At 43.3% G+C, this 27,321-nt stretch overlaps 1 protein-coding gene across 8 annotated transcripts in view; it reads left to right on the top strand.

Moving 5' to 3' along the window:
* DAAM1 (dishevelled associated activator of morphogenesis 1) overlaps positions 1-27,321 on the top strand; it is a 161,650-nt gene that overhangs the window by 123,830 nt on the left and 10,499 nt on the right. For 4 of the 8 annotated variants that reach the window (XM_001497278.7, XM_023627822.2, XM_070249705.1 and 1 more), the window contains 9 exons: positions 340-639; positions 942-1,049; positions 7,640-7,669; positions 8,731-8,837; positions 15,785-15,869; positions 20,678-20,784; positions 22,383-22,471; positions 23,316-23,484; positions 26,722-26,829. In XM_001497278.7, the coding sequence (XP_001497328.1) occupies positions 340-639; positions 942-1,049; positions 7,640-7,669; positions 8,731-8,837; positions 15,785-15,869; positions 20,678-20,784; positions 22,383-22,471; positions 23,316-23,484; positions 26,722-26,829 (1,103 nt within the window). The remainder of the gene's footprint in view (positions 1-339; positions 640-941; positions 1,050-7,639; positions 7,670-8,730; positions 8,838-15,784; positions 15,870-20,677; positions 20,785-22,382; positions 22,472-23,315; positions 23,485-26,721; positions 26,830-27,321) is intronic. The other 4 variants (XM_001497257.7, XM_070249707.1, XM_070249708.1 and 1 more) reach the window with 1 other exon arrangement.

Here is a 27,321-nt window from a genome sequence, read left to right on the forward strand (position 1 = left end):
CGTTTTTCAATACAGAGCCTCTAATAAGAGCAAGTGAAATCACATTAGCTTCTTAAAATGAAAACCAATTTCATGAAAACCAAACCGCACGGTGGTGCAAGAAGTGAGAGACGTGAACACTTTGCAAACAAGCGCTAGAGTGCCAATGCAAAGGGCTGACCCAGTAGAGGCCATGAAGGCCCTAAAAAGTCCGTTTGACTTGCTGCCCCTTTAAACCCATGTTATCCGAAGCATGGGTTTCTCTATAATATAGATTTTAGGGAAAGTTTCAGACTCTCTAAATCATCCGATGAGTTTACGTCTTCCACCGACCCTCTTTTTCCTGTTTTGTCTTTTCAGAGGGCTGTCTGTGCTTCAGTCCCTGGCGGACCCTCCCCTGGAGCCCCAGGGGGGCCCTTTCCTTCCTCTGTGCTGGGGTCTCTGCTTCCTCCCCCACCGCCCCCAGCTCTACCAGGTGGAACACTTCCTCCTCCACCCCCACCCCTCCCTCCGGGTGGCCCGCCTCCTCCCCCAGGACCTCCTCCCTTAGGGGGAGTCATGCCACCTCCTGGCGCTCCTCTCGGTCTGGCACTTAAGAAGAAAAACATTCCTCAGCCCACAAATGCCCTGAAATCCTTCAACTGGTCTAAGCTGCCTGAGGTAAGTCATTTGTTCCAATGCCCTCTGATGGACAGCATTAGCAGCTTACAGCCTTGTCCCCAAAGGGAAATAGCCCTGTCTGTTAAATGATCTCATTTTCTAGAATGAACTTGGGATTCTCACCAGCTGAGATATTTAAGTGTTAAAGCTTCTGAAATAAATGACAGGTTGTTTGAGCCAACTCACTTTGAGCATCTGGTAGGCTGAAAAATTGGGGATAGCAGCACTTTTTAAAAAATAACCACGTATGTTCTTTTTGTGTATAATATAAATCCTGGCACTTATTAACTTAATGTTTGCAGAACAAACTGGAAGGAACAGTATGGACTGATATTGATGATACAAAAGTCTTCAAAATTCTAGATCTTGAAGACCTGGAAAGAACTTTCTCAGCTTACCAAAGACAGCAGGTAATAGCATGTGCCCTCCAGATGCTGGAAAAGTAAAAAATCATGTCCTCATGCATTTTCCCTGAGCCAGAGGCCGTAACCACGATACGATAAACTTCTTAGTTCTAGGCTGTTTGGTCTCCTCTGGCGTGTTCCTGCAAAGCAGCATGGTGCGTGTGTGTCCCCATGTGTGTCTAGGTGCCCATCAGTGTGTGTGTGTGAACACTCTGAAGGTAAATAAGCTCCTTATTAGGGAGCTTCAAACCCCGATTAGAGTCCAAGACCTTGTCTCCATTGGTAGAAGTTCTGTGTCTTATTATCACTTGTGCTTAGTCAAAATGGGTCACCAGGAGAAAATATTAGTTGGTGAGTTACCTAACTTGTATTGCCACCTCATGGTGTTTCTGAAGCCATCTTCCTTTGTCTGACTTTTAAATGTAAGTGTATATATATCAAATGGTATTATCAGAAGTAGACTGGTTTTTGAAATAGATTGAACCTTTAGAATTGTATGGGGGTTGGTAGATGACTATAATTTGGTGGCTAGATACAACCTAGAGAGAAGTTTTTACTGTGTGTCATGAATACCATCAACTCAGAAGTGGGGCTTCAAAGTCTAAGCAAGTCTGGGGATGGCAGTGAATCAAATAGGACCAGGGGAGCTTCTGAAAAGTGAGCAAAGCTTTCATGATAGTAGTGAGAACATGATTTGGTGCTTGCTGACGTGGCCAAGTAGTCAGCGTCACTTTGTGAGCCCTGGAGTGCGGTCCCAATCAGTCAGTTAGAGACCTGGGAATGGAAACACCGAGTCGTGGAGTATTGAGGAGAAAGATTCTTAAGGAAGACTGAGGGAGTAATGACAAAGAGAGCAGAGTGCATCTTAATCGGACACATGAATGCTGGGCATCTGCGCAGGGGCTTTCCATGGGCTTTTCTGGGAGGCCCTTAACTACCGTGTGAATCAGCCCAGGGTGGAGCATCCTCAGACAAGCAGCAGACTTCCTAGTCTGCCTAGGTTTGGCCTGGTTCCCAAGAAAGAGTGTCTCAGAACAGACCTGCCAAGCACTGAGAGAGAAGACGGACTGAGGCTCGGGGAACAAAAGCTGAGGGTTGTTATTTTCAAACTGGCCTCTGATGCATCTGCAATTGAAAAGAAAAAGTGGTATTCCTTTAGCCGGAATATTTTCTCTTAGAGGAAATCTGCTCTGCAGTGCATTTTATGCTATTTTAGTAAAGTACAAAAATGCAGGGGATTGCCTGCCATGGCAGCATGACCCTAAACAGGACCCCTCACCTGGGGCTCGCTATAATTATGAAGGCAAACTTGTGCAATATCATACACACCAAGTAAAGAAAAATGAAGAAAAGATGATAGGACACTGTTGGGTAGAAAGCAAAACACTTTATCTTTCAAAGGACAAACAAAAGATGTGTTTAGAGCCCTTATACTACAGGCGCTCGGACCAGACTCATTCATGATTAGCTACAACAGGCCTTTCTCTCTCTGCTGTCCCAGGAAGATGTCTGCTGGGCCTTGACATGAACTCTTAGTACATTTTAGTAAATTTCCTGGCAGATTCAAATAATCTTCTGACTTCAGTACACATCCCATTGATTCTCACTTCAGTTTCCATCAATAATACTGGTCCATTCTGGTTGCTTAAGATGAATGTTTGGGAACTTAAAGAAGTAAACTAATAGAAGGAAAACAACAGTTATTCAAAATGCTGCTGTTCAAGTCTGAGCATGTGGGTTGTATTTATTATGAAGGCAGGTGGTTGAAAGATCCAAGTTTACAAGATTCTTAATTAACTGGCTTTCAGCACAAGGTGCAGAAGGATGCTGCCAAAATGCTCTGGGAAAATATGTGGACAGTTCTCAAGAGCTCTGGGAGACAGGGTTGCAGGAAGCGTAGCAATTGGGTAATTGTCTCCTAGCAACCAATCACTGTTTAAGTAATCAGTAGTCATTCCTATCAGGGTAGACCAGAACATTTCAGTTGTACTTAACACTAAGTAGACTGGTAAGTGGAATCATTTGTGACATTTTCAGTAGCACTTTCTAGAGAAAAATTTCAACACACCTGCTCAGCTAGATTCAAGTATGTTTCTCCTCTTGGTGCAAGAATTTGAGATGAGAATTTTTAAACCATAAATATGTTTCCCAAATGAAGGTAATTTGAGCCATTTTATTGAATTTACTGAATGTTGGGAGAGAGATGCTATCAACATCGAAAGATGCTTATATTCTAGTAGGAATATGTAGGAGAGAATAAAGGAAATGGAGTGCCTGTCATTGAATGTCACCTTGTCTCACTACTAATGGCAATGTCAAAGACTGTGCATTTTCATTTTAGCCCTGGCAGTGCACTATATAATTACCATCACACTTGAACTGCTCTCTTTTCCACTCCCAAATGAATACTGGGAACCTATTTTTTCTATGGTATGTCCTCTTCTTCCAAGGTTATAAAACCCTGCTCAAACTCTCTGGACTTCAGCTGCTTATTTAGCCAAGTAAGTTTCTCAGAGAGGCAAAGGAACACATGAATACTATTATCTGCATGCATGCAACAGGAACGCTACACAGAGTAAGAGTTTGAAAAAATCTCAAGTATTAGATTAGTATAATTTAGGTGAACACTGATTAATGACATTTAGGAAAGATTTTATATAATTGTATTTACATACGTACATACAAGATATGCCCCGTTGATTTGAGAATTATTGTATCATTAAAATCAGAATAGATATTTATACTGTCTGCTTTGTATATGAAGTACTTCACAGGATGTAAATATATTAAACTGTGGTACAGGCCTACAATGCAACTTAGAGTATAAAAGCTAAGATGAGGAAAATCTGTAAATAGCTATAAGATAGACTGAAAGATGATAGTCAATATTAAGTATCCATATATTTTTTGTGCTGGGTATGATATACACAGTTCCCAATCTCATCAACCCTAAAATTGGGTTCTCAAGGAGCTCTTATACTTATTTTTTATTTATTTATTTATTTATTTATTTATTTATTTTTAAAGATTTTATTTTTTTCCTTTTTCTCCCCAAAGCCCCCCGGTACATAGTTGCATATTCTTCGTTGTGGGTCCTTCTAGTTGTGGCATGTGGGATGCTGCCTCAGCGTGGTTTGATAACAGTGCCATGTCTGCGCCCAGGATTCGAACCAACGAAACACTGGGCCGCCTGCAGCGGAGCGCGCGAACTTAACCACTCAGCCACGGGGCCAGCCCCTCTTATACTTATTTTTTAATCTCATTCCAACTCTGTGAGGTGGGTGTTATTCCTATTTCACAGATAATAAAATTATAGCTTAGTGTGTATTCATTGTCCGAATAGGTGGCACAGTCAGGGCTACAAGTGGCGTAATTCTCAGTTTCACTTTGTTGTTAAGCCGTGGTTTTATTCATTATGAAGTTCAGGCTTTGCAAGGATTTTCTTTAACTCCAGTTTTAAGAACAAGAGCATTCCTATTCAGGATTTTTTTTTCCATGTGGCTATCAACGGTGTGCAGAGCTGATCGTGTAAGCTTAGGTGCCACATGGAATGGAATTTAATAGCGTGCGCTTATTCCCCTGCTCACATTCCAAAAGTTCATTTGAAAGTCAATTTCTTGAATCTCAGAACCTCTTTTTCTCATTGAAACTATATTATACATGATTTCCAGGCCAGCCACAAAAGACTTATTTTAGTATGTAACGTAGAGCATTGCAGAGTAGTACTATTTCAGATACAATTAAACAACATTCATCCTGTTTTTGTGGGAAATTTTCGTCTTGAGATATTATAAATTCATTCTCCCTATCCATGCAGTTGGACAGAGGAAATGGACTTTACATTTACCTGAAGGGAGTCATATCTTTGTAGCAATAAATTAACAGCTCACTATCTCCGCTCCTCCTCCCTCCTCTTTGCCTGAGGACACCTCTTCTTTAGGGCAAATGGTCTAACATTTCCAAGCCTCTCAGCTCTGGTCTAAGAAACAAAGGGTCTCTGCTCTCCCAGGCTCCAGAATCTGACCTCTCCTGCTAATGTGTAACATACAAGTCATTCTTGGGTCCCATTTGGAACAGTCATTGGTATTTTCTCATTTTTCATAAATGGTCAAAGAATTTTCCTTTTTTATTCTTTTTATATTTTTCATTATTCTGTATATCTAGTTTTCACATTGAAAAATTGTTATGATTTGGGACATTTATTTCAGTCATCTTGGTCCTTAGCCGTGGCACATGAAGGCAGAAGAGAAAATTGTGAGTGATGGTTTTCCTTAGGACCGCAGTATAAGGTAGAGGTTCTATAACTGGACTCCACGGTAAGAGTTAATCAACGCAGGGTTTTATATGAATATTAATGTATGCATTTTTCTGGAGAGGGATCCCCAGCTTTTATAGATTTACAAAGGGATCACAACCTCAAAAAGATTAGGAACCATTCATGTAAGGGTTATAATTATCCATGAAGTGTTAAGTCATTGTTTCATTATGGAACCCTATCTGTAGGAATCTATCAGCACTGGTTCCCGAAAATCCAAGTTCCAACTTCCTATTTATCTCCCAAGCCCTAAACCCTATAGCAAAAGTCGTCTGGAAAAATCAGACATCCTGTGAGGTGGAGCCAAATATAGACGATTCTATCATGTTTGGCCCAAGCTAATTAGTAAATAATTTAAGATTTCAAAAAGAATATTAACCTATTTGAAATAGGCCTGGAGGAATCATTATTTTTAACATACCCCATCTAATAAGCTTGTGATTTTATTTAAGATGTGATAATTAAAGGACTCCTAAAGCAGGGAATCTTAGGCTAATAATTAACCAAACTCTCCCATCGCATTCCTTCTCCTTACCTCCTGAAAGATAAGATACATTACTTAGCTACTAACTGTTAAACTTATTGCTGCCACTGGTTACAAATGGGAGATCTTGACCAGCTGTTCTTGAACTCAGCTGAAAGCAGAGTAATAGGAGAAAAAATGGGCTTGATCATCAGCTTGAAAGATAATTGAATTGAATGATAGTTTCCAAGTATTGAGCTCATAATTATGTGTCAGGTACTGTACAAAATGCTTTACGTGCATTATCGCATTGATTCCTCACAATAAGAATCCAGTTGTCAACCCCATTTTACAGATAGCGAGACTGAGCCCCAAGCCACACCACTAGCTAGTGACAGTTGCCTGATTCCATACCCCACTACAGTAGAGGTCAGAAGTCTTAATTTCCTGACAGTGTGAACTTAGGGAGAATGAGTTGCTGGAGAACTTCGTAGAAGTTTCTTCTTTGAAGGCCAGACCGTGAGAGCAGGGTCTAAATTCAACTAGCAACTTGTCTCTTTAACAGAGAAAGGTAGGGTAAGATAATCTCATGGAGTTCACTTCACTGTGGTTTTTTCTGCCCCTGAAAAGAGAAACTGCTTTTACAGAGAAAGAGTCCTAAGGAGCTTCAGAGTAGAAAACTTGATCGTCACAACAGGGACAAAAGAAAACTGTGACATCAGGAGAGAAGAAAGGTTTCTTGTGGTTATCAATTTATTTTTTAAATGCCATTCTAGAAAAGCAATCTCCTTGTGTGGGTGGAGCAAGGGAAGGACGCATTTTGTTTCCCACCAGAAGAATGATGTGAAACAGCTCATCTGTGTAAAATTGGCCTTGGCAGTACTGCCAGGGCCAACGAGGCCTTAAGGAATCTGCTGAGCAAATGCTGGTTGTGCAAGCAGTTGGCCCGAAAGCTGAAGTGTATTTTGCACACCGAAGCTTTATTCATGCTAGCATGGCAAAAATATGCACAGAAAGCTCTAACTTTCTCATAACATGTCGATTACTTCTTCCTCTTTCCCTTCTTTACTGCAAGTCTTTCCTATGAACTATTTCAAGAAGAGGCAGTTGACTTTGTGTGCTTGAACAGCCCCGAGTTCTTTGGGACAGGGCCACCAATGGCTGCACACCACATGAATCACTTATTGTCTCTTAATTACACATCCTGTCTTCTTCCTCATACCTACCATAGCAACCACAGGCATTGTTTGGACTCTCGGAGGGCGTTGAGGGTTAATATTACTGACCTATGTCGTTGAACTTGTCTTTTATCTTTTCTTAATCCTTCCTATGACACAAAAAGACAGGAGATTATTTCCACCCAAAAACATTTTGCTGGTAGTACGTGACAATGGGAGTAGTTTCCTCAAGTTGATGGAATTGATTGATATTTTCCTGCTTCAAGTAAAAATTGTCATGTTGAGTAAATGAAGCCCAGTGCACCTTTCAAAGAGGACTTGTCCCTTTGCTAACTTGGGTCTCTCTGGGGTGTTTTAAGTGCTTTTTTTTCTGAGTTTGACTTGCCACCATTGGAAATTGTGTACAGCATGTGCCGTCTTCTCTCTCTACCCTGAATGCTTAGGACTGGGCTCTTCATTGTATCTTCAGCCAGGCACTCTCATCTCCATCAGCTCTCGTTGCTGCTCCTAGGGGCATAAATCATCTCTTACCCTGTGTCACTGATTTCCTTCACTGCTTTGACTTTCCCCCGTTTTTTGCTGTAATTTCTGAACAGCATGTATCTGATTTGCCTTTTCCATGCCTCTGCCATGGCTGTAGGATTTCTTTGTGAACAGTAACTCCAAGCAGGTAAGTGAGCTACTACCCAAACCTTGCTTAGTGTAACTCCTTGGCTCACTATAAGTTCAAAATGTCCTGGTTATCCCGTTTTTTTCAGTTAGTGTAATGCAATGTCTGGGTAATTCCATGTTGAGTTTTAACTCTTAACTGAATATTTAGAGGTATGCCTGAAATCGCGACATGACAAGAGACAGTTGAAGTTTGGTTACATGGTGCCTCTTATTATAAACTCCATGTCATCTTTGTTTCTTAAACCGTTAATACAGTTCCAGAGCTCTTTGGTTTCCTTACATTTTTAAAGTGCCATCATCTATTGTTTAAATTAATCATGACCTCTAATAAAATCAAACTTGGTATTTACCAAGTTAGTCTATGTTTTTACCTTGATTTTACATATAATTGTTGTATGCCTCTCCCACCATTATGACTGGCCATTATTGCTCACAGCTTTCTGTCTGGCAGCAGAGTACACAAGTAGTCTTTTATTGTTAATTTAAGTAATTGAACTAATGCCTTGAACCGCCCCCTCCACGTTGTCCATCAGGCTCCAGGGTAACGAAAGGTACCATCTGGGCTAGGGAGCTTCCTGTGGTACATGAAGAAGTTTGGGAAGTTTTATTGTTTAGCTTTTTGAGTGCCCAGGATGCAAATGGTTCTGGGTTGAATGGGCCCTGCAAATGGCTGGACCAGCGATGGCAAGCCTCAGCTGAGCTTGATTCATAGTGACAGTTCTTCTGTCTGCAAGCCATAGGGATTTGGGGGACAAAGGGAGGGCTCCACTCGCTGATAATTTATGCGGGCTTAGCATCTTCAACTTAGAAGCGCTTTGTTCTTCCAAACAATGTATTTTCAAATGTGGGTGGCCAGATTTTCTTATTTCCCTTTATCAACTAGATTTTAGCCTTTGTTTCAGTTCCACCACCTCCCTACGCTCCCCTCCTCACCATCTCAGCTTTGTCTCTGTGTGTGTGTGTGTGTGTGTGTGTGTGTAAACAGAAAACATAAAGTGTGTGTCTGAAGATGGAATGTCCCTATTTGACTTTGATGGATTTCTTTCATGCTCTTTATAGAAAGAAGCAGATGCCATTGATGACACACTGAGTTCCAAACTGAAGGTCAAAGAGCTTTCGGTGATTGATGGTCGGAGAGCTCAGAACTGCAACATCCTTCTATCGAGGTACTGTTGATACTGAATAAACATTTCTGGTAGGACCAACCTTTCCACCATCTGGCTGCAAACCTCATGTTTCTACTTGTTCTTTTCACTGGGCTCTGCTGAGGGCCAGTTCATTAGACCCTCTTCTGTTTAAGGTGAGGAGAACCTTGGTGCTCACTTTCCCTAGGTGAATGTATCAGAGCCGGATGTCTACTTTCTTAGAATTTCCACAGACTCCTAAATGTAAACAGCAGAACATCCCAAATCAATGTTTGTTTGTTTGTTTGTATTTCCCAGAGAGCCTGTAAAATGCATTTTACTTGTACTTCTTGGCTGTAGAGGTATTTTGGCCATTGAGGAACAGGGTCATAGAATCGGCACCCACCATGAAGCTTTGTATTATTTTGCTTTTAAAGTCATCTTTTTTGTACTTCAAGGTTATATGATTTCATGCTTTTTTTGAACACTTTTATTCAACTAAAGAGATACGTAAATCTCAAACCTCAGTGAAATGCTAATTTATCCAGTTCAGCCCCTGTTCAGCAATCTTTCTCATAATTAGTGAACCATCACGGCCTTGGCACTTGAAAAGAAGAAAGGAAATTGGGAGCCTGGAATCTGATTGTAGCTTCAAGCAATGTGTTAGGTCATCCTGGGCATTTTAAGTAGCTTTTCTAGATCTGCTTTCTTTTCTCTGAAAGGGACTTTCACATTAGGCAGATACTGAATGCTTAGGAGGTGAATGAAGATGAAAAGAATCCTGAACTTTGGGGCATTATGTATGTCACGTTGGTTACATTCTGGAAAGAATGTTGTATATGCATTGAGGCTGGTGTAAGGTGTCTTCTCTTTCAGGGAGAATAAAGAGGGAAAGTAGTTGTCCTTATTTTTTAGATGGTCTTAGAGTGAGTTTCTTTTAACACAAAGAGCCACTGTCTGGTTTTCTGCAGGAAGCTTGATTGTTAGCCAGGTAGATGTTACTTTAGGGAGCAAATGGTGCTTTTAGTGAAAGAGAAATTGAAGCTGAGTGAGATCACTGAATTTTAACATAACTAGTCAGGTAACATGAGCCATCTTGTTAGCATGTCATTTCTGTGTGCAGCTGGAAGCTGTGTAAATGCCCAGGCCCTTTAGTTACCGCACTTTTCTCCCTGAACACATGCCCAGAGAGACACCATCAAAAGTAATTTGAAGGCCTACTAATTTTTCTTCTGTGGTGTGTACAATTTGTGTTGTTACAATTTCTTTTTACAAATAACATTTACTTAATAGCAAAATTAATTGAAAATTTGAGGAAAGTTCCCTTTTAATCCTAGAATTTCTCCCTATATTTTGTGCTTTCACAGTGTAGATGAACACTTTAACTTGACAATAGGAGCTATCACTCTGAATTTCGGTAGTATTTCAGTGCTCGTAGGAGTAGAAACTGTGTCCCAGTTCCTCATAGACGGATTACTCTCGGTACCAGGTGCCAACCAGGGTAATTAGATTAGTTATAGATAAGGTTACAACTCTTTCTGGCAAATTTATCATCCCATTGTTGAAAGAATTATTTTATATTTGTGGTATGTAATTCCCTTGTTACTGCAAAAGCGTCAGAGCCTAAGATGACTTAGAACCTGAATGTGTCTCAGCTCTCTCTAGAAGACAATTTTAGGGACTTGCTTCGTAGCTGTTGATTGTCTATTAAAATCCAATTTAATAAATATGTGTTATTATGATGAGCATAATTAAAAAGTGTATTGTGCATAACAAAGTGAGTCCCAGTTGAGCTTATGGTAATTGAGCCTTATTGATCAGGTGCGAGAACCTTCTCTCCCACAGAGGCTTTAGTCGCACATGCTTTTCTGCCCCATGATCAATAGTTTCATTCTCTCATCAGGAGAGCACAGGGCTGACCTGTTACATGTGCTGTGATAAGGTAAAAGAAATGAAGTAGACTTAATTTTAATTTGTTTTTCATTTAGTTGTTTAATCAGTCAGAGGTTTACCTCACTTTCATTCTCCCCTTTTGGTTGGCACTGCGTTACTACAGACAGAAGGAGCCAGAGCTTAAAGGAGGGACGGGAGATGTGAAAGTGTGTTTGATACTCTTTTCTTAGAGAGTTCTCACTTTGGAGCATTTATTTGCCTGACACTCTGCCAGGTGTCATAGGCTGTACCAAGACTTAAGACAGCACTGCTGCCATTGGAAGCTCATGGCTAATTGGAGGAGAAACATGACACAGGCGAAATGACTTGTGAACAGTTCAGGGCTTAGACTGGTCTGACTGGAAGGAGACGGGAGCTCAGCTGAGTGAGGTGGGCACTGGCAGGGCTTACCAGAGACAGAGGGTCTCGAAGGGCGCTAACAGTCACGTGGGCAGGAGGGTGGGAGGCAGTGCCTAGGAGGCGAGCCGCCGGAGTGCAGGCCCCAGAGGGCCGTAAGCACAGCTAGTGAAGAAAGCCCTGCATTACAGCGGTTGCCGATTGGATGGCGTGAGACCAGGCAGGAGAGCCTGAGACCCATGCCTGCAGCCTTTGTGAGAGCAGGGGCAGCCCAGGGGCAGCCGTGCCTTTCTCGTCTGAAATGGAGGTGATGAAGTGGTAGCCTTGCAGTGGGCCTGGGAGAATTAGACCAAGTGCATGGAAGCCCCTGGCAGGTTGCCTGCATGTGGTGGCTACTTAGCTAGTGGCCTGTGTATATACTCATGGGATCAGGAGTTGGTGCAGATTGTTTGGGAGCTTTGTTTTAATAAGGTGCAGGTTTGATCTCTCCAGGATTAGCAGGATAGGTTGGAAGTCATTGAGAGCTGGAGGCAAGGGCAGCCACCAGATAGGAGGCTCTTTCCGCTGTCCAGGTGAGACCTCATGAGGGGCAGACTCAAGAGAGGTGAGGAAGCCCTCAGCAGGACTCGGGAGACTGATTTTATGCATGGGGACAATGAACAGGAATGTTTCCAAGCTGATGTCAAGATTTCCTCTCTTTCCACACTTTTATCTTTCTTCCTTTCTGCTTATTTCACCCCCAAGGCTGGCGCCCCTCTCTAGTTCCTAGCATTGCAGTCATTACACCAGATTGCAGCACAGGAAAAGCCTGCGGCATGTGCTGTGGGCTATATTTCAATGACTGCATGTGTCTGCAGTGATCGCTTATCCTTTCAGGCTCTTCCTTACCCCACACTGAAAAAGTTAGTGGACCATTTGGTCAAGGGCACCTGCCACGGGCCCGCCTGGAGCTGAGGAGGTGGTCAGAAGGAAAGCCTGTCCCATCCCAGGGGCCAAGCAGAGGAAGAAGTGCAGGTTCATTGCATGGGGCTCACAGGGTGAGGGGCCAGGGTCACTCACAGCCCCTGGAAGGAGACTGCCTGGAAGGTATGTGTTTGAATCAGAAACTCCAGGCCACAGGGGACCCTGCCTTTCGCAGACTGGAGACGAGAGGGGAACGGACACAATGTACCTCAGAATGGGAAATCCATGCCTCAGGCCCTAGGCAGAGCAAGCAATAACTTTTCTACGGCATGTGTATATGTGACATGTGGCAATTTGAAATTTACTGTGCTTTATTTCCTAAAACAGACCTCTCCTTTCCGAAAAAAAAAAAAGATAAGACAGAAAAACTTGGAAGCTGGTTTATATTGCAAAATGAACCCACGTAAAATCCACTTTTATGAAGTGTTCTGCCATACTTTTTTTCCAGATGCTCCCTTAACATGGTAGCCAGGGTATAGTAACCCACAAAAAGCTACTTTAAAGTAGGGGATTTGGCTTAAATCCACTGAGGCAGAGCTAAGGCTGATGTAGCCATTCATCCTTAACTTATTTTAATTACGCCTGGATGTTCGAATTCTCTTGGCAAATTTTTGACATACTTGAGTAGAGCAAGGTAGAGTTAAATACTGTTTTAAAATGGCCCGTTTGTTTCCTGCCTTGTAAAGAGAGTTGAAGTGGATGTCTCAAAAGTTGTCACCCTCCAGCACACCAAAACACTGCCAAGCTTTAAAAGCAATTAAAAGGTTAGAATTGGGAGGGTCCTTAAATTACAGAGATTAGCAACTCATTTTGTGGATGACAGATGATACTAAGAGCTCGGCAACCTATGGAAGCGTCCTGGAGCGCAGCCTGCCCTTCTCCTCTGTCCCCAAAGGTGCGGTGTCTTTGTCTGCTCCAATAGCCACGTGCAAGGCAGTATGTTGACAGGTAGATTTTCTTGAGTACCATCCATTAAAGTCTCAAGTCTCTTTGTGGGCCACATTAAGAGAAACCAAAATTGTTACGAATTAGAGCTAATGTTTAGTCCAGACAGCCTCTGGGGGTTGAAGAGCATAAATATATACAATTTCAAAAGCAAGAAGTTCTGTGCTCCATATGGGCAGCTGATGAAATGCAAATCTGATACTTCAAGTATTGTACTCACTCTGATTTTCAACTCCTTTTCTTTTAAATGCAAAACAGAAGGACGCAGCAGGTCTACACCATAAAGTGGTTTCTTCAGCTCGGTGTGAAAGGACACAGAAATAATTTATTTTTTTCTTATAAGCAGAGCTTTTCTCCTGATGACTGTAGATGTTTCCACAGCCAGTTGGTTCTCATTAGCGGCAGTCTCAGCCCTCCCTGATGTTCCTCTTCCCTGGCCTTGCATGGCCGCCGTGTGGCCTTTGCCCCTAACTGACTCGAGAGCCGTTTGTGTCGGGAATCTCGGGCTACCCAGGGCCCCGCACAGGGAGATCTTGATACAGGCTTTCCCCTCTCAGATGTTTTACCCATGCCAACTTGGCTAAATTGTTCCAGTTAAATTTGGGGATTTCCATCATGATGTTCTTGTGAACATGTTGATGAAGCAATGATTGTCCCAAGAATGACCAAAACAATCTGGAGAAGTCTGCCCAGGTCCAGGGTTGCTGTCCAGAGCCTGGCAGTTCTGATGGCCCCGCAACTCAGACTAGGTGATGGAATGGGTCTTGTTTTAGAACGTGGACAATTTGGCATTTTGCCTAGATATTATATTTAGATTTGAAACCACGAAATAAAAAAGAATGCTATTAGTTCACTAGGATTCCCAAATTTGTTCCTTCCCTTCCCTACTTATTGGCACATGAAACAGTACTCAGTTTCAATGGCAGGATGGATGATGTTAACAAGATCCTGTCAAAATCTAGAGAATCGGACAAGCCAGAGGTGTCCAGAGTGCCATGTGTCTCATCCAGCTCCACCCCAGTTCTTTTCTCCTTACATGGCCTTATGTCCACACCTGCACGCATCAGCCCCACTTCCCTGTGACAGCACAGGTGACTGAGTATGCTTTACCTACCCTTGTGTCTTGAGTGTTGCAGCTTATCATTTGATTCTCCAAAACATCACCACCTTTAAAATAAGGACCCCGTTTTCTAATTCTTTTTTAATACACCCAGCCTAATGGGTGTTGTATAAAAAAAGGAGAAACTCAGGTGAAATGGTGGGTACAAGGTACTTTGTGAAGTGTTCACAATAACCCTACTAAGCACCGTTTAATGATGAAAGAGCTGCATGTGAAGATTCAAGTTATATAAGCACTGCTGTTTTCTGTTCTGCTGTAGAAAAGTCTGTCTTGCAGAATATACATACAGTTTACTGAGCCCTTTCTGGGGCCAGGCACTGTGCTAAGCACTTCACCTGCCCTATTTCACTTATTCACACACACACACGCTTGCCTTTTTTTGATGTAGTTGTTACTATTCCTGTTTTATAGATGACAAAACTGAGGCTTAAAGAGTTTTTCCAAGTTTACACCGGCAAGAAAGTGCCAGAGTCAGGGCTGGGGTCCAGCCTTTCTAATGCCAAAGCCCCTTCCTTCAGACACTACGTGTGAAGGCTGCACGTCTTGCTCTGCGTGTGTGTTTATGCCTTTTTGTCCAGCCCTAAAGGTGGTTCTTCTTTAAGATCATAGACTAGAAGAACAGATCAAATGGTATTAGTGTGTTCATATAAATAGTGTTATAAGCTAGTGGTAGCTTTTAAGGAAGTAAGATTTTTTAGATAAGTCGAGGTCTAATGAGTGCAAATAGAACAGAAGAATGACTCCATTATCACAGCTAATAATCTGATTAAGATGTTTTGCCCTGGTTAAGACTATTGGTTGTACCTAACAAAAACACATTTTTGTAAGTATGTTTTAATTTCATGACTCTTTTTATAGTCAACACTTTGTTTTCGTGACATAATCAAGACATAAATCCTTGATTAAATTAGTAAATCATATGAATTTATGGTAGACAGAAAATAGATTTGTGTTTTTGCTTAAGTCCTTATCTATGAGATATTAACTAGATAAACAATATTTATAAAAAGAATTTGGGATTAGCAATCAAGAGTCTTGGGTTTGTGTTCAGTGCTGCCACTTTCTCTGTTTGACCTTGGGCAAATCACTTGGGCATTCTGAGCTTCAGTTTCTGCCTCTTTTAAAAAAGACCATCATAATTATTTTGAAGCTCAAATGAAATAGCGTATGTGAAAACTCCTTAACTGTGAAGTACTCATACATTTTATTTTTTATATTAACTATTTAATTTTTTAACAGTAACATAGATTCTAACCTTAAAATCCATTTTTAGTATGACAGCAAACTTTAAACACTCCTGACATGTAATCAAACTAAGAATTTAGTTCTCCTTTCACCTGCCGTTCATGGGTAGTGTAAGATAAAGCAGTTGTGTATGGGTGTTGTCCGTATTTCTCATCTTCCAATTCCTTGCTTAAAGAAACTAAACAGTAGAACATCATAACTTTGTTCTCTGTGTCAGCAGAGCATTACAAAGCCCTGAAAGAATGTTAAAGCAGTTTCAAAATACTATTTTTAGGTGCAACATTGTCAGGAAATAAGCCTTCACTGAGAGATTTTGAGAAAAACAGTGCTTGAAAATCAGCAGCTGGAGTAGCAAAAGGAATGATCTTGCATAAAATTTTAATACACAAGCCAATATTGTTAACAACCAAAAATATTCTTTCTGCAGGTTGAAATTATCCAATGATGAAATCAAACGAGCAATTCTAACAATGGACGAGCAGGAAGATCTGCCCAAGGACATGTTGGAGCAGGTGAGCCAGAAGAGTGACAGCTGACTTTCAGCAGGACGTGGGATATTGAGAAAACCTGCTTGTTGCTGGTAGACGATTTCCTCTCCTCTGAATTGAGGAGATTGAACCAAGGTTCCATGGGGCTCTGTTAGGAGACTTTATGACGTTATCGTGTCATTCCTCCTCAAAATGATGGATGAGAAGGAAGGTGACAAGTTTTTTAAATGCCTGAGATGCACGATGCCAGATTTTGGCCCTCATGCTGCAGTTATTATGCTTTAGTAGGTCATATAAATCTACTAGCTTTCGTGGAAAATCTGTCTTTCACAGGAATATGGAGAATCTCTTAGTGCTCTGAGATTACGGACTGGACTATGTAAACTGATTCATTTCCAGATCCTTAACACAATTTGTGTCTTGATCTTGGCTCACCATTCCCACAATCACAGAAGCCACTGTTAACCCCTGGCACTGTCATCTACTTCGGAATACTCGTACGTGTCATAAGGTGGGGCAGAAATTTCTTGGGGCTGAGTCTTGTCTCCATTACTTGTGTGGCACTCTTTTTGTGCTGTAATGGCAGGGAATTCAAATGCCAGGGCTAGCAAGTGTGCAATAGGTTTACACACAGTCAGCACACAGCCTTGTCCGTGGTATTTGGAGATAATTTGTATTTCCCATGGCCAGGCAGCAAGTCGAACGTGGTGCACCAGCCTGTCTTCACGCGGTGTTTCTGTGACATGCTCGGTGTAGCCGCTCCAACCGTGTTCTGTGTGGTTCAGCAGAATCATTGAGTTGTCCCCAAATGACAGAGTTGTTGAACCAGCAGGTATTCCAGGCCAGGGATTATCTTCTCCCTTTGTCTGGGCCGTATCTGTCTATGCTTCACGCAGATCGTTTCGAAAAGCTTTAGGACTGTTCTGTCTGTTCGTCTCATTGTCCTTGGGATGGAATCATATTTTGAGAGATTTTGGTCAAGAGTTCCATGTTTGTTAGAGCCAGGTCCACCTAAGGTCAACTGTGGACACAAGCAATCATGATTCTGGGCTGAACTTGAGGTCTTGTCTGTAGGCATGCTCAGCTCCCAAGAGCAGAGGAAAAGGACATTTTGTGCCACTAACTGTGATCCTGGGTGGTGAGTTGGCTCAGGGTAGAGGGCCTGTTTGTCTGCAGGTGCATTTTCCATGGTTCTCACTGATGTCCCAAGAGGCCTCAGACACAAAGCAGGGGGGAGCGATGTGTGCAGTGTCACCACTGCCCCTTGCCTTGCCCTGGTGTGGACTTGCCCCTCCCCAAAGCCTCTGCATGGGCAGTGGTCCTTACACTTAGCAGTGGAAACACTTTTCATGCTCTCCTTTTAAGGGGAGCTTTAGTTATCAAAATTGTTAATGACTATGTTTCCAAGTCTGTTAGGATGCTCTGTGTATGAATAGTTTAAAAGTAATTCCTAAAATTCATTTTTTAGAGCGTTTTACAGCTCCTCTGCACACTCTTTCCTCCCTCTCTGAACATCAGTCAAAACAGAGCCCCTGTCCCGAGAGCCGGCAGCCCAGGCCCCCTCTGCCCCTCCTGGCCCCCAGGCGACCCTGCACTCTAGTCGCCTGCGTCAGAAGTTGCCCACGCACAGTGAAGAAGCACGCAAAAAGCTGCTCTAGTCCTTAGGCCTTCAGCTTCTATCGACAAGGTTGTATGTTTAAAATTCCACAAGATCTGTTTACTGTGAAATTGCATCCAGCAAAATTCCTCCTTGAGGGGAAGGGATTTCAGAATCTTGCCAAAAGGGCTTGCAGTACAAATAGAATGTACTTCAAATAAATACAAGTAAGAAAATCGGTCTACTGAAGCAGAATCTGGCCAAGCATCTCCAGATAATTCTGTGTGCCTCGCTCTCTGCCCATCTCCCGTGCTCATTCTCTTCCTCCATCTTCGCCCATTTTCCTCTGCTTCCTTGTCCTTCATATAGCACTTGCCCCAGACTAGCGCTGGAGCCAGCATCTCTTCACTATTTGTGATATGCATTTGAGCCACGTTTGTTCCCTCCTCTCCTGCTGCTTTTAGCTGCTGAGCTCAGGTCTCAGATGAGATCAATACTTGCCTCTTTCTTGGAATGCATACCTTTCTCTTATTCCCAGGCATTTGTCTAACTCCACATTCCTCCCCAGAGTATCCATACACAGCCCGTTACTCAGCCCTGCTTTGAGAAGGACTGAACCGTTAGCATGTGACTCTTACTGTGCTCTTGTAAGTGACAGAAGAGAGAGACTGGTTGTGTTATCCTGAGCAGGGGCCTGTGGGCTCAGCACAGCTAGTGGGAGTGGCAATCCCCGAGATGAGGACTGAATTTCCTTGCCCAGTAGGTAAAAATCCAAACCAAGGTGGAAAAACGAGCCTTTTCCTCTCCCTCCTCCTCGCTTCTCCTTGTCCTTCTACCCATGCGCCCCCCACCCCCCCCCGACCCCTGCACTGAGGAACAGCGAGAAGACACTTGTCATGTCTAGTGTCACCATTTGGACATGGAACATAAATGCATAGAAGCTATCAGGCCACCAGACCTGTGAACTCCCTGGCATCTCTCCATCTTTCTCCCCTCTCCTCGCATTAGAAAAGAGGGCTGCCCCTGGCTCCGCTCTGGCCCATCCCTTCCTTCTGCTCTGGGACCCAGCCGGATCCAAGGACTCTGCTCCTCCCCTCCAGGTCTTCCAGCTCTCCCTCTCCACGTGTATCTTGCCCAAGTCCCAGCTGTCCCCACACACCCCCCTCAAGACTGCGAATCCCCATCCAGCTGCTGTCCTCTGTCTTTTTTCATGCAGCCAGTTCGTGAAAGCTTGTCCACACTCGCCTCCTATTCGCTCTTCTTCAACTCACTGCAGTCTGTCTTCCTCACCTCCCTAAAGCTCTTCTCGCTAAGGTCACACACCTTCCTTGTTGCCAAAGCCAGGGGACACTTTGCAGTCCTTATCTTCCTTGATTTCTGGGTGGGGTGTGACACTGATGGCCACTTGTTCCATGATGATATGCCTTCTTCCTTTGGCCCTGTGATACCACATTTGCCTCTCTCTTGTCTCCTCTGAAGGTTCCTCTTCTTGTCCTCATCCCTTCAATGCTGGCTTCTCTCCAGCCCTGCTTTTTTTTTCTTGATGGTTCCCTTGGTTACCTCACTCCCATCATCACTGCATTCAGTACCCTACCTGTTACAACAAACACCACTGCTTTGTCTTCCAAACAGAACTCTTTAGAATTCCAGACCCATTTGTCCACCTGCCTCCTAGAAATCACCACTTGGTTTTCTTGTCAGGATTTCAAACACTAAACTCACCTTCTCTCCACCCGCCCTCCTCCCATCTTCTCTTTGTGGGTTCTTTGTTACACTCTGTGTATCTTTGTTGCCTAAGCCAGAAGCCCGGACCTCATCCTTTTGACTCTCATCTACCACAATCCCTCCATCCATCAATAGAGCAGGCTGGTTCTATTAAAACCCCCTGAATAACTCTAGAATCTAGGATAAATCTAGAATAACTCCAGACTGCCCAGACTAGGCCACCATCCTCTCTCACCTGGATTACTGCGCCAACTATCTAAGCACAACCCCTAATACTTTTGATCCCTTCTAATTCTTTCTCCATTCTGCAAGCACAGTGATCTTTTTAAAATGCAAACTTATTCCCCTACTTAAGATTTTTAAGTTACATCCTGTGCCCTCCAAATAAAGAATGAACTTCTCATAAGGCCCTTGCTACTCCCAGGCCTTGCCCCCTACTGCTCTCCCCCCTGCTGTTACAGCCACTCTTCCACCTGCATAAATGCTGCACTGCCCGTTCCAGACCACAGCACGTGATATGCGCTCTGCCTGGAATGTATTTCCAACCTCACACCATTCACCTCCTTCCCTGTAATTCCAATTCTCTGTCTCTGCTGGTGGCTCCTAGACTGACTGCCTTTGCTGAGGGCCCTTAGTTAAATCCTACAAATATTTGAAAAGCTACTAAATGGACCACCCAATGCCAGCATCAAATTATGGGGAGGATCTCAGGGTACAGAGGGTCAGTGTAATTAAAAATATATATATCCAAGGGTACTTGATGGGCAAAATAACACACAAGCACAGGCCTGTGCATACACTTGCTGATGTTTGTGCCTTTAAAGAAAATCAGAAATACACAGAAGTGCTTTTTCGACTTTAAATATTGTTGCCATTTCTTCCACATTCCATGCTCATTTCTTCTTCCAAAATAAAATATGGAATCAAAAACTTCAAGTCCCACTGTGTTCCTTTCATCCAACTCTACATGGAGCAAAAACTGAGATGGAATTAGATAAGCCAAAGAAATCAGCAAATGAATGGAAAATGTACATAGAATTACTCACTCAAGCATGAAGTCATAGGAAAAAGCATAGAGCTGAGAGTCAAGAGACTAGGTTCCATTTCTGATGATTACATGCACTTGCTTTGTAATCCTGGGTGAGAGGCTTAATCTCTCTTGACTCAGTTGTATCCTCTTCTCATGAGAGGGTTGACATCTCCAGGCTCCCTCTAACAGTCTGTGCAAAGTGGGTCCTGGAAGAGAGCTTCCTTCCACAGTTCTGACTTGAGAGGCAGAATAGAGCAGAAAGGTGCCAGGAAGGAATCTTATACCAATTTAACTACTTTCAAGTAAAAATGGAAAGATTTATTCATTTCTATTGTATCTTAAGAATCACCTGTGAGCAGAGTTTACAAATTAACAAAAAGTTAAAATTTCATCTTGGGACAGATTAACTGAAAGGGTGAAAAATTGCTACAAGAATTTAGATTATAAACCTCAGTTTGAATATTTGTGTGTACTTTTTAGCTCTTGAAATTTGTTCCTGAAAAGAGTGACATTGACCTGTTGGAGGAACATAAGCATGAACTGGATCGGATGGCCAAGGCTGATAGGTTCCTTTTTGAGATGAGCCGGTGAGTTTGAAAATGCTTCAAAAGTAAAGATGCCCCCATCTTTCTAAGGAAGTTAAACTTTTGATCCATGTTGAATTGTTGGGGACAGTTAACCTGGTTTAACTTGAAGCCTTTTGAATTCCAGAACCTTCTCAAGGCTGAGCTGTGAGGAATTGGATTGTTTTGTTTATGTGAGCTCTCGCTCCTGGGAGCCAGGGTCAGGGTCAGGGCCAGGGTCAGAGGCAGGGTCAGGGTCAGGGTTGCTTCACAGTTATTTCTGGGCCTCATGGACTCATGTGCTTTGACCTAGTCAAGTCATAAGTTTTCCTGGTTCCAGTCAGTGTTGTTCTCCTCACCACTTTGATTTCTTGAGATTGTACCTCACTCTTGTACCTCAGCATATCAAGGTGGTTGTAAAACAGAAAAAAAAATGGGCAGACTTGGCAATGTCAACCTGGAGCCCACTGACTGAACAGCCAGGGTCTGGATGTCAAGTCGTGACACATGCAGACATCACTAATCGATCGTGGCACTCTTCCCACGGAGCCTTGGCAAGCTTTCTCAACCTTTCTCCAGAAAGGCCTGAGGCAGCCACTGCTTTGTAATTGAGTTTGGCATGCGAGCTGAGTCTGTTTGCCATCCCAGGCCTAGCGAATTGATTCTGTGTTAGACAAGGACCAGTGGTCCTGAAACTCGCCATCAGCTGCAGGGCAGAACTCTTCCCCTGAGTGCCAAAGTCTGACAAACGTAGCTAAGGGGGACATGCCTCTCGCTCTACATTTCAGCCATATCCAGAGTTATTTGTGTTGTTGTTCCATCTTAACTCATCATTTTGTACACTACTGTAAGACAAAGGATTGTTTTGAAATTTGGAGGAAGGGCTGGGCTGATCCCTGGTCCTACTGGACTGAAGTTTCCACTATGGAGCAGGTTAAGCAGTGATTTCAGAGGCCTGAGCAAAAGTGCTCACCCTCGCCCCCTCAGCAGCACAGAGAGCTTACCTTGGAGGTAATCAGAGGCCAGCGTTCATTGCTGTTGTCTCTAGTGCTAGCGCTATCTTGGAAGGCAGAGCATGCCAGCCCTGAGGGGAGCAGATGCAGGGCTAACTGTGAAGAGAGGGGAAGGTGTGGGTATGGATGAGGAGACAATGCTGTAGACAGGTTACTCTACAGTTTTGCCAAATGCAAACGTTGTGGGCCATGAAGCAGCGTGGGCAAAGTGCGGGTAACAGCCTTTGCTGGCAGCAGAACGGACAGTCTTCACCCTTTCATTCCTTTTTCTCTCTTCTCTGCTCACAAGGGCTACTGGGACTCTGAGGAAGGGAAGGGACTTGCTTTCCTCGACGGCAGCCAGCTCTCACTTTCTTTTAGCAGTTGCCTAGTCTGATTGGGGCTAAGGACCCTGCTGCAATTGCCACAATACCCACTGTAGGTCAGAGAGAAAGGGGCTCTCCAGGAGAAGATGGCCTCGCGCCCTGTGCTCCTGTCCAGGAGAGGAACTGTGCACGTGTGTGTGTCTGTGTGTTTGGGGGGTACTCTAGGGTACCTCCACCTCCTTTTCCATTGAGTGGACACAGATGTATTAAGTAAATGTTCGTTAATCCATGCTTGCTCTTACAGAATTAACCATTATCAGCAAAGACTGCAGTCGCTGTACTTCAAAAAGAAGTTTGCAGAGCGTGTGGCAGAAGTGAAACCGAAGGTAGAAGGTAAAGTCAGGCCACCCAGGCTGGAAATGACGTTTGTCTTAAGTGCCCCTTTACACGTGCGATCCAGGTGCATATGGTGAACAGGATCGCTTTGGTGATTTTCTTGTTCACAATCTTCTGGAATTCTGATGGGTCATTACTTAAGGTCCATGCTTGGCTCGCTGGCCCAGCCTGGGTTCTGGAGCTCCCAGCACGCCGCCTGGGCTCCTTTGCAGGCTCGGGCTTTGGACATCCTGGATGTTGGTGAGGAATTTATTTGATCACTGCTGGCATTAAGCCTATAATTAGCTTTCTTGCAATGGGGTCTTACTAGATTTTTCTAAGGGAAGAGCCGAGGCTCTTATATGGTTTGATTTTGAGGCTGTTAGATTTTTAGATGTTTGAAATATGGGCAAGGCAACTAAAGAGCACAGCCACAGAACGTGAGCTGGGACTTAGGAGCCTGCTCGAGCTCTGATCCCTGGTGATACCTGCAAGCTATAACATGTAACGCAGTTTTTCTATCAATGGAAGTGATCAGTAATCCTGTTGATCTGACTCATACCAGGCAGGAAAGTGTTTGCAAAGGAATGTGGGAAATGCAGTTGCTGTTCTGTGTGTTCCTAACTGCTTGTAGTTGATGAGTCAGGCGAGAAAAGGACTGGCAAAGAGTGGCATTGTGCGGCTGTCTGGCTCTCCATGTCCCTGAGTTCTTTGCCTCTGGTTGAAATGTTTTGAAAGCGCTCCCTGGTAGCCTAGCAACCCAATCTTACATCTTCAGTATCCACTGTTAGGTGTGCAGGTTTAGGATGGATATCACTGGAAAGTCTGGATTGTAATAGTAGTGTTTTTGTGTGTTTTGAAGCGATTCGTTCTGGCTCAGAAGAGGTGTTCAGGAGTGGTGCCCTGAAGCAGTTGCTAGAGGTGGTTTTGGCCTTTGGGAATTACATGAATAAAGGCCAAAGAGGCAATGCATATGGATTCAAGATATCCAGCCTGAACAAGATTGCTGACACAAAATCCAGCATTGACAAGTAAGTGTGGATCTTCCGTCCTGGAGGATCTGGCTGCTCGGCTCAGGGCTTACACTTGTCCCTTGCTCCTCTAGGCCTCACAATGCTGCAGTCTCTGGCTTGCACTGCTCTTTCCTTGTCTGACTTGAGCCCTCTCTGACCTCTCGCACAACCACAAGTACCCCAAGTTCCTGTTGGGCCAATTATCCTTCATCCGTTTTCAGTCCACAGGGATATGATCTAGTCCAAATTTGTTGTTTTTTGGGTTTTCTTGGATAAACTTTTTATTATAATATAATGCACTAAAGACAAGTTCACTCATCGTAAACATGCAGCTCGATGAATTTTCACAAATTGAACACATTAGCATAACTAGTGCCTAGATGCAGAAAGAGAATCTTACCAGCACTTTGGTGGTCTCCTGCTGTCCTGTGCCAGTCACTATGCCTCCACAGAGAACCATGTTCCAGGGAAAAGAAAGAAAACCGACAGCTGATGACAGAATGTGAAGCTTGTTGGGTTTTTAAGTTGTGTTCTCCTTTATACATTGAAGCCAGCAGATATATGAAAAATATGTGTAAATGTGTTTTGGCTGTTGGTATTCAGCTGCTCATCCCAAGACTCATTAAAATGCTTCCTAGAAAGTGCATTTTAAGTGAACAGATTCTCCTTAGAGACACCGAGATGTGAAAATGCTCTGCTGCCATTAACAGGTAGGGTCATTGGGCACATTAACTCTAGCTGCCCTGAGAGCTGTGTTTCTCTAAGGTTCTCACTGACTTCAAAGGAACTTGCACAATTGTTTCTAAGGTAAACTGCTTTGTACCCAAATTCCTTTTAGAAATATGCACTGTTCACTCTAATTATGCCTAACGAGTGAGGCTTTTTACTCTATATTTTCTATAGGGTTAGCGAAGCATAGCATTATGGCAACCCTGAATCCGTCCTATAAGAAATAAGCAGTGTGTTAAGTTGTTGGCCTAACCTTATCTTTGCATCATGTAGAGATAGATTAAGGAAGGGCAGCTGTTATGTTATGTCACTGCCACCTGATTTTTAATATAAGCACTTGATCCTTTTCAGAGCAGTTTCACATGTGATCGTCGCAACAGCCTGTATTGTACACAGGCCAAGTGCTATGTCGCCTGTTAGCAGATAAAGAAACTAAGCCAGGGTCAGGTGGCTCGTGTAACTTGCCTAAGGTCACAACAAGCAAGGTATGTGGCCCTACAGGTGTTTGACACCTGTCCTAGTCGTCTGTCCACAGCTCTTATTTGTAGGCGGTAGTAGGCAATTGTAGCATCTTACTTGCATACAAAGAGCAGCCACCTCTTGAAGGAAGAGTGTTCTCTTCAACTGGGCTTGCAGGTCAAAGGAAGGGAACCCTCACTACCAGTCAGTCCTGTTCTCTCTCTCTCAAAGAGAAACACACACCCACAAGTCCTTGATACTCTTTGCCTCCCTCAAACTTAATGATAACCTGGCACTTACTACGTGATTATCTGCTTATTAAAGTTACTACAGAATTTATCTAATGGACAATCTTTTTCAAAACAGTAGAGACACTCTGATCTCTTTTTTTCTGCCTGTGAATCTTTGTTCCTCAAAAGTGTCTTATAAACCCATAGTGCCAGCAGAGTGCCTTGCTTATAAGCACTCACTCGTTAAATGTTCAAGTGAATCTAATCAAACTGCAAGGCTGTCGGCATGAAGGGTACATGCATTCTGCATTGAAGACTTGTCTAGGTAACCAGAATTATTAGCCAGTGTTTGACTTTGCTGAGCAATTGTTTTCTAATTATTGAGAGCAAGGACAATTTTTTTTACATGTGGGCCAGTTGACTCAGAGGAATAGGATTGCATTGACTTCTGTGAAGCTGCTAGGGTAACCAGAAATGGTTTTCATTATTATGGAAAAGAAAACTCGGGCTGGCCTGGTGGCAGAGCGGTGAAGTTCACAGGTCCTGCCTCGGCTGCCCGGGATTCACCGGTTTGGATCCCGGGTGCGGACATGGCACAGCTTGGCAAGCCATGCTGTGGCAGGCGTCCCACATATAAAGTAGAGGAAGATGGGCACGGGTGTTAGCTCAGGGCCAGTCTTCCTCAGCAAAAAGAGGAGGATTGGCAGCAGTTAGCTCAGTGCTAATCTTCCTCAAAGAAAAGAAAAGAAAAAAGAAAATTGTTTGACAGCTCTGCTTCACTTTAGTTGGAGGTGGGTGGGACTGATGTGACAGCATTGTGAAATAGCAAACTGCCTAAAAATTAGGGATGTGTTTTTAAAGACACACATTTGTGTCTTCCTGATTAGAGTAACTTTCAATAGACCAGTGGTTCTCGATCTTACCTGTTAGAATCACTGGGGAGTTTTTAAAAATACCCACACCTGGCCTCACCTCGTTCCAATTAAGTGAATCTCAGGTTGGCGCCCCGGCATCTGGTGTCCAGGTGATTGTAACATGCATTGCGGATGGTGGGGGCACTGGGACCAGACTACCACAGCTTTGCCTAGTAGATAGTTTTATCAGACGCCTGCCTTTTCAACCTGGGTCAGTCAGGGTGCAGCCCTGTCACCACCAAAGAGGGAGCTGGGGTATGGCAGTTAGAAGGTGAAGTGTTGCTAAAATTAGGAATTGGATTCTCAGCCGAAAGGATACCATATCTGTGACGGCACAGTCTTGGCCCACTTCCAGGCTGGGCCCCGAAATCGGTGGCTTTCTAACTTTCTGACCACCGTTTGCTGCAACATGAAAACAAATAGAGTGAAAGAAATATTAAATGAGAATTATCCATAATCCTCATCAGTGAGTCGCTGCTCTGTTCCTTTAGACTGAAAATGGCTGTCCCTTGTTAGTGGCTTAAACACCCCTGCCTCCCCACCCCACGCCGCCCTGCTTTGTGTGAATAAATGGTGGATGCACTATGAAGGTGTGTCCCCACTGCCGATAGTTCCTATTCCTTTCCATCACCTGTAGCATTACCCAGATTTTCAAGGATGCTCGTTATGGGCCAAAGAAGTATAACTTTTATCCCCTGCCCTACCTTTTTAGAAGACGTATGCTTCCTTCTGATATATATTTCTGTAAATCTCATGTAGGCTCTCCCCATATCACCTTCTCTTGAGAATTCTTGCCTTACAGGAACCTCCAAATTTTGAAATTAATGCAGAAATATAGCATTCTTGTGGATCCAACCACTTGAATGTTTAAATCATATGCAGATATTAACCATGTTTGATGCTCTTTCCTTCTTTAATTATAGGAACATTACACTTTTGCACTATCTCATAACTATTGTGGAAAATAAATACCCCAAGGTTCTCAATCTCCATGAAGAACTGCGGGACATTCCTCAAGCAGCAAAAGTAAAGTAAGTACCTACAGTGGGTCGTGTTAGTTTTTTAATTAGGTGGGCTGTGCTTTAGCCGTTGAGATAGGTGGTCAGCACTGCGTGAAGAGGGTCCTGTCCTCTGTTTGCTTTCCCATGAGTAGAATGGGGAATAAAGTTTGAATCGTATCCCAATCACTCAAATGTTTGGAATATATATTTGTTCTAGCTCCTCTGGAATACCCCTGCCTGCAGTTTTTAACTTCCACAAAACCTAATTCTGTGGGTTATTAAAAGGAAAGGAAAGGAATGTGGTTTCACTAGGACTTTTAAATGGTAGTTGTATTAACATACAGGTAGGAGCACCCTTGGTGAAATGAGGATACGTGGTTAAGGAAATAGGAGACCTAAATGTCAGATTGGTGCTTGTAATTTTCACGTGTGCGCATACTCCCAGAAACCAAGGCAAGCTTTTAATGGAAAGCAGTCTTTATGCAAATGAAGAAACTAAAAACAAAATGGAAAGTTGCCAAA

This window comes from Equus caballus, chromosome 24 (genome assembly GCF_041296265.1).
Source record: "Equus caballus isolate H_3958 breed thoroughbred chromosome 24, TB-T2T, whole genome shotgun sequence".
NCBI lineage: Eukaryota > Metazoa > Chordata > Mammalia > Perissodactyla > Equidae > Equus > Equus caballus.